The sequence below is a fragment of the Lissotriton helveticus genome, chromosome 8, assembly GCF_964261635.1.
Source record: "Lissotriton helveticus chromosome 8, aLisHel1.1, whole genome shotgun sequence".
NCBI classification, from domain to species: domain Eukaryota; kingdom Metazoa; phylum Chordata; class Amphibia; order Caudata; family Salamandridae; genus Lissotriton; species Lissotriton helveticus.
The window spans coordinates 1,673,450,482-1,673,469,618 of record NC_136069.1 but is presented as its reverse complement, the minus strand read 5'-3'; the positions used below and the strand labels follow the sequence as shown (position 1 = coordinate 1,673,469,618).

Here is a 19,137-nt window from a genome sequence, read left to right as displayed (position 1 = left end):
AAGGCCTTTGAAGCCATATCACGACTGTCTGAACACAACTTTGAATGGTGGTCACGCTCGAGACACCAAAGACAGACTAGATGGGGGTCGGTTACCAACATTATGTGGTGACAGGCACCGCACGGTTTAAACCCTGTCTTCCTCGAAGACATCCTAGCACACAAAGAAAAAATTATGAAGTCAACAAAAGTTGAAAAAGGCGTGTCAAAAAGTGACAGCGGGGTAGATCTTTTCCAGATCGGCATTTAACTGTCAGGGAAAGAAAATAACTGAAATCCGCTAGCATGATGGCGTTTATATAAATGGCCCCAACATCATAACCGCAGCTAACGATGCTGATGATGTGACGTGGATCCGAATGGAGCCACCCGACAGTGTGCGCAAGGGGTATTGCTCGAGCCAAAGTTTCCGGGTCCAACCTGATGCCTGGGAGATTCAAAGGTAAGGAATCTGCAGCTAGAAGTCTCTATCAGATTGTTTACCCAATGCAAGGCAGGTTTAATTACTGTGGCATTGCTGTTCATCGTATAAACATTGGGTATAGAGGAGTTTAGTTTTTTCTCAATACTAACCGCTACAGTATAGACTTCAATTGGACATTCAGCAATATGGACACTCGGGATAGGCTGATATTCATGAGGCAGTAAGAATCTTCATCAACAGTGTTTTGAATAGTATAGATTGTAGACATCAACACCTACTAGTGATCTTTGCATAAAATGTGAATTTTAATAATTAGGGTATGACTATGGGCCTGTTGCCAAGACAACTGTCCAGTGTACACTGGATGACTCCATCTCTAAGACTACAGCCTAGTGTAAACTGGATGACTCCATCTCTAAGGGCATGGCCCAATGTACACTGGAGGACTCCATCTCAAAGCCAATGCCCAATGTACACTGGGGGACTCTATCTCTAAGCCTGCAGCCTAGTGTACACTGGATGACTCCATCTCTAAGACCATGGCCCAGTGTATGCTGGTAGACCTTGAAAAGTTGCTGGAAAAATATAAGGCTGAGGTCCTTCCCAGTGTAAGCCGCCTCTGAAGCATTACTAGTTCAGTAGTGTGCATTGACATTGTCTGCCACTTGGTCCAGGATAACATTCATGTTTGCGTAGAGGAAAATCTTCCCAGCGATAATCTTCCAGCGGATGGAATCAGTGGATGTGAGGTCAGGAAGATTCTGCAAGACAGAAAAAGAACTTTACGGTAGAACAAAGGACCTACTCCTCCTGTCCAGATCACACTTTCAACATTGTGCCTATTTTCAAAAGGTGTTAAAAACCCATTTATAGCAGCCAGGTACATCCATTTCACAGTATAAAGTTAACTGAATCAAACAAGGGGTTCACGGTGCAACAGTTAAGCTCCATCCATGGAATATACTCTGTGTCCACTCCTGTTAATAAATCTTTGGCGCAGAACATCCTGAAGCCTACTTTTTAAATAAATAAATAGGTTTATTGTCTAATTTTTTGTTAAATACCTTAAATACATTCCTAAACAGTCATCCAGAATCAGATTTATAGCTACATACTGTACATATGAGGTGGACAAAAAAAAATGTATGCTCCTATAAGACATTGAAAAACAAAGAAAATACTCATGCTTCATTCGTTCATTTGTTAGTATCAAATCCCCAATTCAGTTGTCAAGATAACTCTTTTAAAAAGTCCACAGCAAAAATTCCACTTTCTACATTCCTATTTTTCAAGGGGTTTGAAGAATGAGGTTCCTCTGGTGTGAGGCTATCTCCATATTGCATCCCAACTGGATGATAGAAAAATAAAACATCTGGGAAATTATGAAGAATTGATGGTGATGCTTAAGGAACCCATGCGTATTTGGCCTATTGTCTTCATCGCCAACTGACGTGAATTAGTATGATGAAAGCACTGATTACACTTTCTATCATATTCTTGGTTTATTTACAAATCTGTAAATCCTACACAGGTAATTGGACCATATACAAAGCTAAATACTATAAAAATGATATTATTCAGGTTGCTTGTATTTGAATGTACACAAAATGGTATTAGGCTGGACTCTGGCTTGATATAGATTGGGTCAAAGTGCTTAGTGGTACTGATGAACAAGTTGCTTACCTTCGGTAACGCATTATCTGTTAGAGACAATATCTAGCTGCAGATTCCTTACTTTTGAATTACCCAAGCATCAGGATGGATCTGGAAACCTTTGAGTGAGCAATAACCCTCGAACGTGCTGTCAGTTGGCTCCATTCGGCTCCAACTGATCTTGTTAGCATAAGTAATGATGTTGCCGTCACCTATATAGGCGCCACTCTGGCACCTGAACGTCAGTACTTTTCACTTTTCCATGCTAGAAACGCAGAGCCCTGAAGTGACTGACTTGATTGTGTGTTATAACTAGGGCCCTGAAAAAGGGAACAACACAATCCCTAACCATTAAGTCTGCAGAGAAGGGAGGCATGTGTGCGTCTGTAAGGAACCTGCAGCTAGATATTGTTTCACCCAGATAATGCGTTACCAAAAGTAAGTAACTTGTTCATCTGATAGAGACTTCTAGCTGTAGATTCCTTACCTTTGAATAGATACTCAAGTCATACCATCCTGGTGCTGGACTGTGGACAAACTGATTATACTAAGTAGCCCTGCAGGACCCATGGGCCAAATGCCCAGTTTTTGGCAAAAGTGTGCAAAGATGCCAACGTTGCTGTCTATCAAATTTCCAGGACAGGGACATCCCAAGCCAACACAGTGGTCGCAGCCTTCCCCCTGGTGGAATAGGCTCGTAATCCCTCAGGGGGCTGCGTCTTAGCTAGGGCATAGCAGATCTTAATGCAGAGAGTGACCCAGTGCGAAATGGTCCATTTCTGCACTACCCTACTTTTCTTAGCTACCTCATACCCAAGAAAGAGTTGGTCATCCACCCAGATTTTTTGCAGTCAAGGCAGAACCACAATGCTCTTTTTGGGTCCAGACGATGGAGGCTCTCCTCTTCCTTAGAGGGGTGCGGGGGAGTAAAAAAGGTGGGCAGCGTTATTGATTGACCCAGATGGAATGGGGTCACCACCTTCGGTAGGAATGAAGCCTGGGTGCGAACTACCACTTTATCTGCAAAGAGCATCATGTAGAGAGGCTTGGATGACAATGCCTGCAACTCACTCAGCCTCCGGGTTGATGTTATTCCACTACAAAGATTGTCTTGGTGGTAATCAGCCAGAGGGGACAATTAGGCAACTGCTCGAAAGGAACACACATGAGAAATGTGAGGACCAAATTATGTTCCCACTGAGGCATTACACAGGGCGTAGGTGGAAACATATAAACAAGCTCTTTTAAAAATCTATTTACAACAGGAGATTTAAACAAAGAGGGTTGGTCTGGCAGCCGCAAAAAAGCAGACAGAACAAAAGTATAACCCTTCAGTGTACTCAATGCAGAGCCCTGCTGGGCAAGGGTAAGAATGAAAGGAAAGATAGTTGATACAGAAGCAGAAAGAGGGCCAAATAGACGTTTCTATACAATATTTTACAAATTTTAGCCAACAGCAGGTGTATTTCGTCTTAGGGGATGGCCGCCTAGCCGCCAAAATAATCTCACATAGTTCAGGAGGAAGGTCAAAAGCTATCAACTGTTGTCGCTCAATCTCCACGCATGGAGGACCAGAGTAGATAGGTTCAGTGGAGAACCCTTCCCTGCTGCTGATATAGAAGATTCTCCCGAAGGGGCAGCCTGAGTGGAGGATTGATACTCATTTTCACTAGCTCTGGATAACAGACTCTGCGTGCCCAGTGCAGAGCCACAAGAATGACTTGGGCCCGGTCGTTCTTGATCTTCCTGAGAACCCTGGGCACAAGTGGTATGGGCGGAAAGGCGTATAGCAGGTCTGAGCTCCACTCATGACGAAAGGCATCACCGAGCGATAGTGCCTTGAAAACTCCAGTGTGCAGTATTGCTGATTCTGCCCTTCTCTTCGGAGGCGAACAGATCTAACCAAGGATCTCCTCAGTGCTGAAAGACAACTTGCGCCACCTCACTGGAGACGCCACTCATGATCTGATAGATCTCGACGGCTAAGTTAGTCCACCCTGGAGTTCAAATAACCTGCCAGGTGTTGAACCACAAGGGTTATGCCCTGCAGTTCCAGCAATTTCCAGTGATACAGGGCCTCCTGACAAAGTGTCCACAACCCCACCCCGCCCTGCTTGTTGCAGTACCTCATGGAGGTGGTGCCGTCCGTGAACACCAGCACTAACTTCCCCTCGAAAGAGGGACGAAATGCTTTAAATGCCAAACAGATAACTCGAAGCTCCAACAAATTTATGTAGAACTCCGACCCCGCCAGACACCAGTGTCCCCTGATCTCCATCTCTCCCAGATGGGCACCCCAATCTACAAGTGATGCATCTGTCACCACTGTGCAATCTGGTTTGGGAAGGGAGAAGGGTCGGCCTCTGACTCAAACACGGTTCTTTACCACTACTGCAGGTCTTTTGCAGTTCCCTTAGAGATCTGGATCATGTTGGAGAGATTCCCCTGATGCTACACACACTGGAACTTCAGGTCCCACTGCAGAGCCCACGTACACCATCTGGTGACTTTTATCAACATGATGCAGGAAGCCATGAGTCCCAGCAGCCTCAGAATCATTCTTACTGAAATCCAGGATAGAGGCTGAAACATTTGAATCATAACCTGAATATCCTGGACTCTATGCTCTGGAGGATAGGCCCAAAACTGTACTGTGTCTAGAACAGCTCAGATGAAAGGAAGCGTCTGAGAGGGAATCAGGAGTGACTTCAGCACATTTATAGAGAACCCCAGCACATGCAGGTCTGCCGTAGTCTGAAGTTGGGAGATGACGTCCTGGGGTGAAGATGCCTTCAACAGACAGTTGCTGAGGTAGGGGAAGACTGAATCGCTAACCTGCGCAGATGAGCTGCAACTACCACCATCACCTTGATGAACACCTGAGGTGTGCTGGTAACACCGAAAAGGTAGCACAGTGAACTGTAACTGCTCGCTGCATACCTTGACCCGCAGGTAATGTCTGTGGCCCGACAGGATGGGCATGTGGAAATATGCATCCTGCAAGTCCAACGTTACCAGCCAGTCTCCTTGGTTTAGGGCAGACAAGACCTGAGCCAACATGAGCATCTTGAACTTCTCTTTTTTGATGAAGAGACTGACGGTCCAAAGATTCAAAATGGGCCGTAACCCTTTGTTCTTTTTTAGAAACAGAAAGTAGCGGGAATAGCAATCCCTGCTTACTTCTGAAACCGGGACCCTCTCCATAGCCCCTTTGGCCCGGAGAACTTCCTCTTGGAGTAAATTTAAATGATCCTCGGCCAGCCAATCTTGAATTGGCAGAATAGTAAGCGTGGGCGTAAAATCCGTTCCGCTCACGGAATTTGCAGATTTTTGGCAAATTCGCAATCTGCTATCTCTTGCGAATTTGCCGAAAATCCGCAAATTCGCACGTAGCGGATTTTTTTGCTTGGTGATACAATTTAGCGGCGCGCGGCATTCACTTACCGTCATTCAGCGTTTGCAGAGTTGTTTTTTCCCATATTTTGCGTGTGCTGCGCCATTTTGGATCTTGCTGCGGGATCCCGCTGGAGTTTGGCGACCGCGATTACGCCATCGCGGCTTGCCACCTTGCCCAGCGCGCATCGTGAGAGTTCGCAATTGCGAACACGTAGATGCGGCGAGCAGCAACAATCTCTCACTCACGAAATTTCAAAATTTGCAATTTTGCACAAGAATCCACCAGCAAGCAGCATAAACCTTCTAAAAATTATGATTTTTATCAGAATAACTCCTAAGGTTGACATTTGCCTGCACTTTTTTTGCAAGGAGTCCATTTTGGGGGGGGTTGGAGGAAGGAAGTGCCCCACAGTCTCCAACTTCCTGTTCCTGTCCAGCAGGCTCCTCCCAGTGCTTTCTTCATGTGCTGGTCCCTTTCATATTGATCTTGACCTGGAAGGATTACTTTTTGTGGATGCTGCTGGATATTTGGATTTGAGGCCTTTTTGACTTTCTTTGGATCACTTTTGGATTAGAAATCAACTTTCACAAGTAAGTTTGTTTGGGGCATTACAGTTGCTGCAACTACAATTTTGGAACTTTTTCAGAACCTTAAATAAAAGATATTGCGGGTAGCCACAGTATCCAGTAGGACCAGGGTTAGTTATGGGTGCATGATACAACTGTTTTGTTGAATTTAAACATAATTGAGGGCATGGATGGTATGGGATTGTGCTGTTTTTTGTGTGTTTTTCGATTTTTTGGCTGTTGTTGGGGCCTTTTGCCCAGGGGTACTCAGTGGTGCATGGGCCTAGTCTTTCTGTGTGGTCTCTTTAATGTAAACATCATGGAGGGCATGGATGGCATGGGATTGTTTTGATTTCTGTTTGTTTTTTTTCGATTTTTTGGCTGTTGTTGGGGCCTTTTGCCCAGGGGTAGTGAGTGGTGAATGGGACTAGTCTTTCTGTGGGGTGTCTTGAATTTAAACATCATTGAGGGCATGGATGGCATGGGATTGTGCTGATTTTTGTGTGTTTTTCGATTTTTTGGCTGTTGTTGGGGCCTTGTGCCCAGGGGTAGTGAGTGGTGCATGGACTGAGTCTGCCTGTGGGGTCTCTTTAATGTAAGCATCATGGAGGGCATGGATGCCATTGGATTGTGGTGATTTTTGTGTGTTTTTTGTTTTTTTGGGGTGTACTGTTGATGGGGACTGGCCATGTGGGTGGGGGCCAATATTGAGTGCTGGTACAGGTAGGCCCTGGCCATGTGCTTGGGGTGCCAGGGGCCATTTTGAATGCAGCCAGTGTTGTCAGGCCTGCACCCATTTTGCCTTGCTTCCATCCATTTTGCCCAGGGGTAGTGAGTGGTGCATGGGCCTGGTCTTTCTGTGGGGTGTCTTCTTGAATTTAAACATCATTGATGGCATGGGATTGTGCTGATTTTTGTGTGTTTTTCTATTTTTGGGGCTGCTGTTGAGGCCTTTTGCCCAGGGGTAGTGAGTGGTGCATGGACTGAGTCTGTCTGTGGGGTCTCTTTAATGTAAGCATCATGGAGGGCATGGATGCCATTGGATTGTGGTGATTTTTGTGTGTTTTTCGTTTTTTTGGGGTGTACTGTTGATGGGGACTGGCCATGTGGGTGGGGGCCATTTTGAGTGCTGGTACAGGCAGGCCATGTGCTTGGGGTGCAAGGGGCCATTTTGAATGCAGCCAGTGTTGTCAGGCCTGCACCCATTTTGCCTAGCTTCCATCCATTATGCCCAGGGGTAGTGAGTGGTGCATGGGCCTAGTCTTTCTGTGGGGTGTCTTCTTGAATTCAAACATCATTGATGGCATGGGATTGTGCTGATTTTTGTGTGTTTTTCGATTTTTGGGGCTGCTGTTGAGGCCTTTTGCCCAGGGGTAGTGAGTGGTGCATGGACTGAGTCTGTCTGTGGGGTCTCTTTAATGTAAGCATCATGGAGGGCATGGATTCCATTGGATTGTGGTGATTTTTGTGTGTTTTTTGTTTTTTTGGGGTGTACTGTTGATGGGGACTGGCCATGTGGGTGGGGGCCATTTTGAGTGCTGGTACAGGCAGGCCCTGGCCATGTGCTTGGGGTGCAAGGGGCCATTTTGAATGCAGCCAGTGTTGTCAGGCCTGCACCCATTTTGCCTAGCTTCCATCCATTATGCCCAGGGGTAGTGAGTGGTGCATGGGCCTAGTCTTTCTGCGGGGTGTCTTCTTGAATTTAAACATCATAGATGGCATGGGAATGTGCTCATTTTTGTGTGTTTTTCAATTTTTGGGGCTGCTGTTGAGGCCTTTTGCCCAGGGGTAGTGAGTGGTGCATGGACTGAGTCTGTCTGTGGGGTCTCTTTAATGTAAGCATCATGGAGGGCATGGATTCCATTGGATTGTGGTGATTTTTGTGTGTTTTTCGTTTTTTGGGGTGTACTGTTGATGGGGACTGGCCATGTGGGTGGGGGCCATTTTGAGTGCTGGTACAGGCAGGCCCTGGCCATGTGCTTGGGGTGTAAGGGGCCATTTTGAATGCAGCCAGTGTTGTCAGGCCTGCACCCATTTTGCCTAGCTTCCATCCATTATGCCCAGGGGTAGTGAGTGGTGCATGGGCCTAGTCGTTCTGTGGGGTGTCTTCTTGAATTTAAACATCATTGAGGTCATGGATGGCCTGGGATTGTGCTGATTTTTGTGTGTTTTTCGACTTTTTGGGGTGTATAACTGATGTTCCTCTGTCTTCCATTTCTTTTAGGTGCACAAGAGAACCACCAGTGCCAGGAAGAAGTCCTGCAGCGGTGTGTGTGCAGCATAACATCACGCGACGTCACGTGTGGCCACAGACAAGACAACTCTGCAACTCGTGCAACTGCGGCCTGCTGTTCTGACCTCTGAAGAAGATGGCCCCAAAAAAAGTTTCCCGTAGCTCCTCTAGCAAGAAAGTTGCCAGTAAGGAGCAGAAGAAGCAAGTGGCGCCACTTACCAAGGAGACTGGTGTGACGACCGCCACATTTTTGGGGAAAAAAATAAGTACGCCTGCAGCAGCAGCGGGGTCTGCTGGGGACCAAGCTGCCGGGAGCAGCACCCCCACTCCATTGGGCTCAGTGCCACCACCACCACGCCAACTTAGGTCCAAGCCCTTGAGTGCTTTAGAGGCCACCAGTATAGTTGTTCGATCACCATCGACCAGTGATGTTGGCTCATCGCAAGAAAGTAGCAGCAATGTCCCACAATCAACACAGGTTGTTGTAACTCATCTGACGAGTGTTCAACAAACACAGCCGCAACAACAACCACCTGTGCAAGTAGTACAAGCCCAAGTACATGTGGAAGGAGAGGCAGTGCAAGCAGATGCGCAAGCAGAGGTGCATGGAGCGGCACAGGTGCCCACAATAATTGTTCCTCCCGAAGTAGGGGCACATCATGAAATCGACATTCAAGCCGAGGTATCACATGAGGAAGCCACTCCTCCTGATGATTCATTGTCTTCCAGATCCCCAGCAAGGAAAAGATCAAGGATGGTGTCAACTTCTTCTTCAAGCCCCCTTCCTTCTGATGAAATGGATGGGAACCACCACGGCCATCTGAGAGTGAGGCACACCATGATCTGAAAAAGGTAGCTAAGCGTAAAAGGAAGGTCCCTGAAAGTCTCAGAGTTATGGAGTGTGATGATGACACTGAACAAGAAGTGGCGTATACTACTCCTGCTGATGAAGACTCTCACGACGATGACACAGTCATCATAGACGTCACTCCAACCTCAGCGGGCATGCAGCAAACAGACATTTTTACCGTATCCCGAAATGCTGCTGAGCGTGATGATGGCGACGTGACAACGTCAGCACCACAAATGCAGTTAACTAGTACACCACCACCTACCGCTTCCATATTTTCTCGCCAGAAGGGACGTCCATCCACCTCCACCTCAATTAGTGGTGATGCAAGTGCACAACGTAGTAAAGTTCGGCAACACACATCCTCCACTTCATCTGGCATTAGCAGCATGACCAGCAGTATCGCAGTATCGCCTCCTCCGTCCCCCACATGATGACGATGAGGAAGAAGCGTCAAACATTTCTTCACCTACACCCAGTCCCCCTGTCAGCAGCACACCCCCTGTGCGCCACACTAAGAGTTTGGGAGAGAGTGAAACACCAATGCGAAAAATTTCATCATCACCGAGCGTAACTGGGTCGAAGAAGTCATCATCTTCCCGTAAAAAAAATGGTCCAGCCCACCATTAGAAGCATGTTGTTTCCGTCTGTATAACACTAAGCTGGCTAAAATGCTAGCGCTGGACCTTCTCCCTTTTTCTTTTGTGGAAGGGGTTGGTTTTCTTGAATTAGTGGCAACGCTCTGCCCTAAATGGAAGGTTCCTAGCCGGTTCTATTTTGCCAGAGTTGCGGTTCCAGCACTACATGCAGATGTGCTGGAGGCGATTGGGGCAGCTTTGAAGAAGAGTGCTGTTCACATTATACATCTGACAACAGACATGTGGACCAGTGGCGCAGGCACTGATTACATGTGCATCACTGGCCACTGGGTCTCTTTTTCAGGAGTTACAGCAAAGCTAAGGGCAGGTGATGACACGGACAACGTTTTTAAAGCTGCTCGGAAACATGCAACACTAGCCATGTTTGGCATGAAGTCAAGTCATACAGCAGAAAACATTTTGCAGGAGTTTAACACAAAGGTCTTTCAATGGCTGTCCCCCAAAAAACGCATGATTGGTTATGTTTCCACGGATCATGGCGCCAATGTAGTTAAGGCCATGGATAAGGGTAACTATTTCAGAGTGCCGTGTTTGGCGCACTGTATAAACCTGGTTGTTAAAAAATTCTTGAGTGAAGAAAGTCCAGCGTGCGAGTTACTGACCACCTGCCGAAGAATGTGCACACATTTCAGCCATTCCTTTAAGGCCCGGAAGCATCTGAGGGGCCTGCTACATGAACGTCGACTGCCAGTGAAAGCACTCATCCAGGGGGTGGCAACACGTTGGAACTCAACCTTCTACATGCTTGAGCGTCTGTATGAGCAGTTTACGGTACTCGATCAGTATTTCCTTACACTGGATACAGCTGTGAAGGACCTGAGGTTACATGCGCAGCAATGGGAGCTAGTTAAAAGCCTGACAGACATGCTTCGTCCTTCTGAGGTCTTCTCGCGTGCAGTCAGCAGGGAGGACTGTAGTTTGGGAAAAGCTATCCCATTGTTGCGCATGCTAGAGCACCAACTGAAGGCGGTGTCTTCTAAGTTTCAAAAAGATGAAGAAAAGCAAGAAGCTTTTGATTTGGCGGAGAAATTATTACAGCGCCTACTTTGCGATGAACGTCTTCAAAAGATCCACACAGAACAGCATTACATTTGTGCTACTATTCTGTATCCACGCTACAAAAAGGTACTGGCAGGCAGAGCATTGTTTGCTTTTGGTGACGCAGAAGTTTCAAAGAAGTTTCAAAGTACAAACGTTGGCTAGCTCTGTCAGCCATGAGGTTTGAAAGAGAACGGAAGGAAATTGAAGGAAAAGGCAGTACATCAGCATTAGCAGGCCATCCGGAGTCCAAAGAATTCACTTCTGCACCTGTGGCTGTGGCAGGAGTGACCTCTCAGCCCGTTAAAGACACCAGTAACCGGATCATCTCCACCAGACACAACAGCAACATTGTGTGAAGAAGACGATTGGCTAACTGAGCTTGGGTTTGCTTCTGAAAAGGTCCCAGCAAAAAGTACGCAAAGTGGAGGAACCGTGCAGAACCTTGAGTCGATGGTGCAGGACTATCTGAATGACCCAACAGGGGTCTATATTCATGATGACCCAGAATTGTGGCTAGAGATCACCAACCTGGCTATAAATTACTTGTCTTGCCCACTCGCAAGCGTGTCTTCTGAACGTGTTTTCAGTGCTGCTGGTGGCATTGTAACTTGCAAAAGGACCCGCCTCTCGCCAAAAAATGTGGAGAGGTTAACAATGATAAAGATGAATCAGCACCTCATACCACCAGATTACAAAGTACGAGAATACACGCCGGAAGAGGACGAGGAGGACACCAACTTAGATGAGGGAATTTCTTCTCTGTTAGGTGACCTACTCCTACCTGAATTCGCAGAGTATGAGGACGAACTCTGCTTCCCTGACACCGAGCCCTGAAAATGAGCCAATGAATCAATAACTTTCTTTTTCGTCCTTATTCACTTTTATTCCTGTGTGTATGTCTTTCTTTGTTTTGCAAAGTCAATATAAATAAAAAATGTAATCACCCAATCACAAAAACAAGCCCATCAGCAGAACTGTCTTCACCTATTTGCTTATTGATTTGAAGGTGCCGCAGTCTGCATTCCTCAGGTTCACAAGTTCACAAGAACATGCTCCTCTATCCTCCTCCTCCAGACTCCTATTTCTCTCAAAGCAGAGGGCTGGATTACGCCCAATGAAGAACGACTCTGCACTTGTGGGGGTGTTCTACTTCTTTGCGGGTGAGTTGACGGCTCTGGGGCCATTGCTGGGAAGGTCTAATACTGGACAAAAAAGTGGTTTGGACAAAATCGGAGGCGTATTTTTCTTTGCGTTTTTGCTGACTTGCTTGTCTTTGAGGTGCTGTTTGGGGGGGTTCCGGGTGTTTGTGGGTGGGTTTTGTGGTCTGGGAGCACTGCTGGCACAGTCTAATTTTGATTGCATTTGTTTTTCAGGAAATCCATGGTGGAAAATGAGAGTTATGACCTAGCTGCACAGCGCGTTTGGACAGAAGGACGAAAAATATTGTATGAGATTTTCCATTTTTGCTTTTTGCCTGTTTGGCGGTGTTGTGCTTTTTTGCGGGTGGGTTGGCGGGTCTTGGAAAATTGCTGGGAAGCTCTAATACCGGATAAAACTGGTTTGGACCAAATCCATGGGGGAAAAAGTTTTTGCTTTTTCTGACATTTCGGTCAATTTAGCATTTTCGGGGGCCTTTTGGGGGGGCTTCCTGGTGTTTGTCGGTGGGTTTCGGGGTCTGGGAGCACTGCTGGATATGGATAGTTTTGATAGCAAGAGGTTTGAAGAAAATCCATGGTGGCAGAGGGGAGTTAGGGCCAAGCTGCAGAGCGCGCGCGGAGTGATTTTGGAAATTGCCCAGAAAATGACAAAGTGCTCATTTTTGTACTTTTGCTTTTTGGCTGTTTGGGGGTCTTCTACTTGTTTTCGCCTCGGTTGACGGCTCTGGGGCCATTGCTGGGAAGCTCTAATACCGGATAAAACTGGTTTGGACCAAATCCAGGCAGAAAACGTTTTTGCTTTTTCTGACATTTCAGTCAATTTAGCGTTTTCGGGGGCCTGTTTGGGGGGCTTCCTGGTGTTTGTGGGTGGGTTTCGGGGTCTGGGAGCACTGCTGGGTATGGATAGTTTTGATAGCAAGAGGTTTGAAGAAAATCCATGGTGGCAGAGGGGAGTTAGGGACTAGCTGCAGAGCGCGCGCGGAGTGATTTTGGAAATTGCCCAGAAAATGACAAAGTGCCCATTTTTGTACTTTTGCTTTTTGGCTGTTTGGGGGTCTTCTACTTGTTTTCGCCTGGGTTGACGGCTCTGGGGCCATTGCTGGGAAGTTCTAATACCGGATAAAACTGGTTTGGACCGAATCCATGAGGAAAAGCGTTTTTGTACATTAACTTAGGTCTCGTTAGGGTTAGCACTAGCAGCAGGGTTGAATGTGTTTCGGGGTGTTCTAGATTTTTGCAACTGAGTTCTGGGGTCTTAGAGCACTCGTGGGAATGTGTCATTTTGGTTGCAAGTGGTTTGAAGAAAATCCATGGTGGGGAAGGGAGGATTTGGCCTAGTTAAGAAAGCGTTTGCCACTATTCTTAACTTATGGCTCGTTAGGGTTAGTAGTATTGTATTGCATATGTTTGGGCGGGAGGCTGTTTGTGGGGGGTTTGCGAGTCTTGGAGCGGTGCTGGGTATGGATACTTTTGCTTGCTTGCAAGTGCTTTGAATACAATTCACGGTGGGTAAGGGGGGATTTGGGCCTACTTTACTTTCAAAGTACGTTTTGTCACCATTTTATACTAGGCCTCGTTTTTTGAGATCTGATTGGGGGTCTTCTTAGGGTCTTCTACATTTTTGCGACTGGGTTTAGTAAGGGTCTGGGAGCACTGCTGGGAAGGTCTAATTTTGTTCTAAAACACAGTTTACAGTACACCTAGCTTGAGGGGAAGGATCCGCTAAATTAATTCGCCCATGCTTATTTATCCTTCAAAAGGAGACTCAGACAGAGTAGGCACTTTCAAAAATATTGTACTGTCTATTAGGAAAAACAAAGTGTGACTTTTTGCACTACATAGCGTACATACCTTATATTTATTTGTCAGTGGTGTTCTAATATCACTTCCTGTTTTTCCATCAATAATTACAGGCCGGGTTTCAGCCTGTGCAATGGGAAAAAAAGGGATGAAGTCAGGCTTCACATTAGCGAGCCGCAATTCAGCATCCGGCAGGCAGTGGACAGGGTGTCTTCTGGTCACCAACATTGATGGACGGAGCGTCAGATGGAATGGAGGAGTCCCGCTAATAAGAGGAATGGTTGGATGCATCTTACAACTTCCCAAATTCAACAGGACAACTACAACAACATACAGATACAGTATCCGTTCTCTTCTAATTATCTTTTAAGTAATGTTATTGCTGTGAACTTCTATGAGTGTGACTCTGTATTTCTTTGATCTCTGCTTCTAAATTCATCCCTACAGCCATTGGATAGGTTTTACTTCTCCTATTTTTCAAACCTAATTTAATGTACGAAGTGTTTCTCTGAGTGCAGAGATAGGCAAGTGAAAACGCATAATTATTACTGCAGCCCTGTACTGTTGCATTCTTTCATTCACGGTTGTCGAAAGTACTACTTACTTTTCAGTAACCATGCATGCAGTAGTGCATGCACTTCCTTTATGTCACTTAAAAGATCCATGGTTAGCTTCGTACCCAAAGATTTGTTTATCTTCAATGATTGTTTGTCCATGCTGTGCTTTTTTTTCTTCTCTCAACAGAACTTTCCCAAAACCCCCATTCCCATTCCCATCCAATTTCCAAACCCTAACCCTCTTCCCCCAGGCTGTGTGGTTTTCATTGATGTGTGACTAAATGACAGCAATAATTCCACACACTTGCTGGGGAGGATAAGGTCATAGCAACAGGCTGGTGAAGGAATCCGAGGATATATTTGTAAAGATGAGTCCAAATAGATTAATAAAATTGATGATATCTTTATTGTAGAGTTTGTACAGGGACCTCCAGCTCATCCACAACCTGCTTCACAGCTCAGTTTGATCTACTTCAAAGATAACATTCTAAGCTGCTAGGCAACTCATTTGCATTCCATATGAGTCATCTCTACACACCTCCCCCCTTACATATACCACAACTAAAACTTGAAAGAAACTATAATACAGAAAAACAAAGCCGAGAAGATCAATTTAAATACAAGGAGAAAAACACTTAGTTACAATTCCTAAGCAGTGAAGATCAATTCAAATACAAGGAGAAAAACACTTAGTCACATTTCCTAAACTCCAAGTAGACCCATCACACAAAGTCAAGACACTTTTCTTTACTTCTTTCACTCGAACAGGTTTAGAAAATTTGCTATCACCTTTGGCAACAAAACCCCCACGGTTCACTACTACCCAATCACCTGATTTTATGTTAGGAAATTTGGCAGCAATGGTTTGTTTGTTGACAACTTGTTCTCCAATCACATCACGATTCACCCATATACATTCCCTGTCTTTCAACCACCCTGGTATCTCCTTCAAACCCGGCTCCCTTCCTTTAAGAGAAATAAAAGGTGACACTCCAGTCATGGAATGTGGTGTTACTCTATAAGACCACATTAGCTTTTTTAACTCTTCAGACCAGGATAAACCATTGCACAAAGAAAGTTGTATATTGTCCAAGATCAAACGATTAATTCTCTCAACTAAGCCATTGGCTTGTGGCCTGAATAAAGCAACCCTTTCATGCTTAATACCTTTTCCACAAAGAAACTCCTCCATTTTCCTAGAAATTAACTGAGGACCATTGTCTGACACCAGAACTTTTGGAATTCCTTCATTCAAAAACACCTTTTCAAGAAACTTAATTACTTTCTCAGTTGTAATACTCTCAGACTTCTCGACCACAAACCACTTGGAGTGATAATCCACTAATACCATTAAGAATTTGCAATTCGTTCCTAATTTGGAAATAGGACCAACGAAATCTAAAGCCAACCTTTCCCAAGGACGCTCAGGAAACTTCACAGAAGCAAGAGGAGGTTGACGTAAAACTTTGGTTTTGTCACTAGCAGCACAAGCATAACAGTCCTTGACAGCTGCCTCAACCTCATTATCTAAACCTGGCCACCAGTATGACTGACGTACACGTCGCTTAGTGATATTTCTTCCTAAATAACCTTCGTGTGCCATAATGACAATTTTAGACCTAAGAGTCTCCGGTGGTACTAATTTATCTCTCCTCCACAATTTTTCTTCTCTTACACTTAACTCTTCTGCAACATTGATGAAACCTTTAAACCGTATATCATTGCACAATTGCGCGTCCCAACCATTAGAAATAGAAAACATAACTTTTTCAATACTTCATCTTCCAACATTGCAGCATTCCATTGCTCCAACCCAAAAGCTTGTTCTTCAGTATACCTCACTTCCTCAACATCAACCTCAGACTCAATATCACTCACCACAACCGGTATTCTTGACAAACAATCCGCTATTATATTCTTCAATCCTTTCATGTATTCCACTTCAAAATTATATTCCAACACTGATAAAATCCACCTTGATATCCTCGGAGTAACACTCCCTTCCAATCCTTTGCCACCCTTAAATAAATGAAGTAAAGCTTTGTGATCAGTGCGAAGTCTAAATGGTAAGCCCCACACAAAGTATTTGAAATGTTTAATGCCCAACAACACCCCAAGTCTTCTTTTTCAATCACTGAATATGATCTCTCAGCACCCTGTAACCTTCTAGATGCAAACCCAATAATTCTTTCTTCCCCATTACACACTTGCGTTAAAACAGCACCAATACCTATAGCGCTCGCATCAGTGGTAATAAAAGTTTTAGCTCTAACATCAAAGTGTCCAAGGCTGGGCGCAGACAATATTCCATCTTTAATCTCCTGGAATGCTTTTCCACATGCATCACTCCATGCAAACTCGACACCACTTTTCATCAAAATCCGCAGTGTCTGGTGGAACCCAAAGGTGAATTCAAGTTGAGTAGTACCTGCAAGCAGAGCGGACATAGTCTATGCCACTCTTGAGTGAACAGGAAGCACGGGAGACGAATGTCAACCGACGTTGAGTGTTGCAGGAGAGATGATGGTGACCTTGGAGCTGCAGCTGTGAGGACCAGGCGACGCTGTGGAAGACCAGGAGCCATTGACGAGGTGTCCCATGTCGGATGTCGAGAGTTTTTTTTTTCTTTTCTTTTTCCACTCCAAAATGTATCATATTTTTTCAGAGCCCCTGATCTTAGAGCGTATTTTCTTTCCCTATCCTGGATTCGGAGTAATTTTATCTTCAATGCTTGGAAGGATGGGACAAGATCTGTTTTCCAGGACTGTAATATAAGGGATTTAGCTATTAAAGAAGCTATAAAAAGGGACTCATCGTGATGGGTATGAATAGAAGAGCAACCTAGGACGGAAATTAATTCATCCAGTACAGTATAAGTTTTAAGGACAATTGAGAGATATTTTTCTATTTCCTTCCATAATACCTGGATTTTGGGGCATTCCCAAACAATGTGTTTCCACGTGCCTTTTCCTTCACAACGGAAACATTTGTCAGCTACTTGGGGAAAATATTATGCAAAAAGGACGGAGTTCTATCAACCATTTGTTAAAGAATTGCATACGTTTAAAATTTGCTCCTCGAAAAATGGTTTTATTAAATTTATTTATTTTGTCCCATACCTGTTGATTAATTGTAATATCTTCCATCTTTTTCCATCTTTCAGTAATCTTGCTGTAAAGGTCCTGATCTTTACCTTCTCTTAGTGTTTTAATCCAAATACTCATTTTCTTTTGTGTTTTGTTGTTAAGGATAGTGGAAATATTTTCTTTCATGAATAGATTTCCTATAGTGAGTTCTCTAAGTTTTGGATTTATCCTGATAAAGGACTAGTTCAGCATGCAGTGCGCATGGATTAACTGACTATTGATTTTATCCCAGGATTTCCATCTGTTGCCCAGCAGGAAGTCTTCAATTTTCTCAAAGCCATTCTCCTTCCAAATAGTTAAAATATATTTGTCCATACATCCAGCGTCTCCCAAGCTAAAATTCATTAAATTTGTCTTGCTGCTAAAATTAGGTAATCCATAGAATTTAAAAAACTGAGTTTTCACCTTAAAGATCCACTGCAGGGATTTTTAGCGTACTTTTTTTTGATCTTTAGTGATTCTCACTGGGTCATAGATTTTCAATTCCAACAGCATCCTTTTCATCAAAAAATCATCCGACTCATGGAAATCTAAAACAGAAAACCTGTGACTATAATGTGCAAAAGACGCAAAATAATATTCTCTAATATTTGGGAGGGACAGCCCTCCTTGTGTAGATGATAAATACAAAGTGCTCAGTGCAAGTCTGGGAGATTTTTTTGCCCATAGGAAAGAAGAAATCAGAGCTTCTACTTTTTTAAAATAAGAGGCCTGGATTGCGCAGGGAATTGCACAAAAAAGGAAATTAAAAAGGGGTAATACCGACATCCGAATTAGCGATGCCCGCCCTATAATAGACAGGGGTAACAAATTCCAACGGTCTAAAAGTGAGCCCACCTTTTTTAATAAAGGTAAAAAATTTAGTGCAAAAAGGTCGTCTAGGGTATCCGATACAAATATTCCAAGATATCTTTTTGGATTCGTGTTATATATCCCCCTGAATTCCGGAGCTAAAGTGTCTATAGTGCAGTTAACCAGAATAATTTCAGTTTTGTTTACATTAATTTTATAACCCCCTAGCTTTTGAAAATCAGAGAAGATTTTTTAAATCCTCCGTTGACTAGAGGGTTTAGAATCTATAAAAAGGGCAATATCATCTGCATACCGTTTTATATTTGTCATTCCTAATATTGGGGCTGTGTCGGCTTTAATATTCCTGATGGCAATTGCGAGAGGTTCGATAAATAATGCAAATAAGATTGGCGACAGGGGACATCCCTGTCACGTACCTCTAGTGACTTTAGAGGACCCAATATTTGTATTATGAATGATAATTTGTGCCCTAGAATTCACATACAATTGTCGTAGGAGAACATTCGGGAAATTAAAACTACGTAAAATTGCAAACAGGCAATCCCAAGAGACTAGATCGAAGGCTTTCTCCGCATCTAAAAACCAAATTTGAGCCTTCACCTTATTAGTTTTAAAATAATCTAGTGCCTCCAATAAAAATGTAGTGTTGGAATGAAGGTGTCTGCCTGCAATGAAACCGCACTGATCGTGAGCTACCAGGGATCCTATTATTTTATTTAATCGGTTTGCTAAATGTTTTGTAAACATTTTATAATCTGTGTTCAGAAGGCTAATCGGGCGGTATGAATTTATATTTTCCTTGTCCTTTCCTTTTTTTAAAATACTGACCACCACCGCTATAT

General features: G+C 44.3%; 1 protein-coding gene across 3 annotated transcripts in view; it reads right to left on the bottom strand.

The window, feature by feature from the left end:
* Positions 1-715: 715 nt before the first annotated feature.
* LOC144773616 (transient receptor potential cation channel subfamily M member 2-like) overlaps positions 716-19,137 on the bottom strand; it is a 4,189,411-nt gene continuing 4,170,989 nt past the window's right edge. For all 3 annotated transcript variants that reach the window (XM_078658759.1, XM_078658761.1, XM_078658760.1), the window contains one exon: positions 716-1,184. In XM_078658759.1, the coding sequence (XP_078514885.1) occupies positions 1,059-1,184 (126 nt within the window). In that variant the 3' untranslated portion in view covers positions 716-1,058. The remainder of the gene's footprint in view (positions 1,185-19,137) is intronic.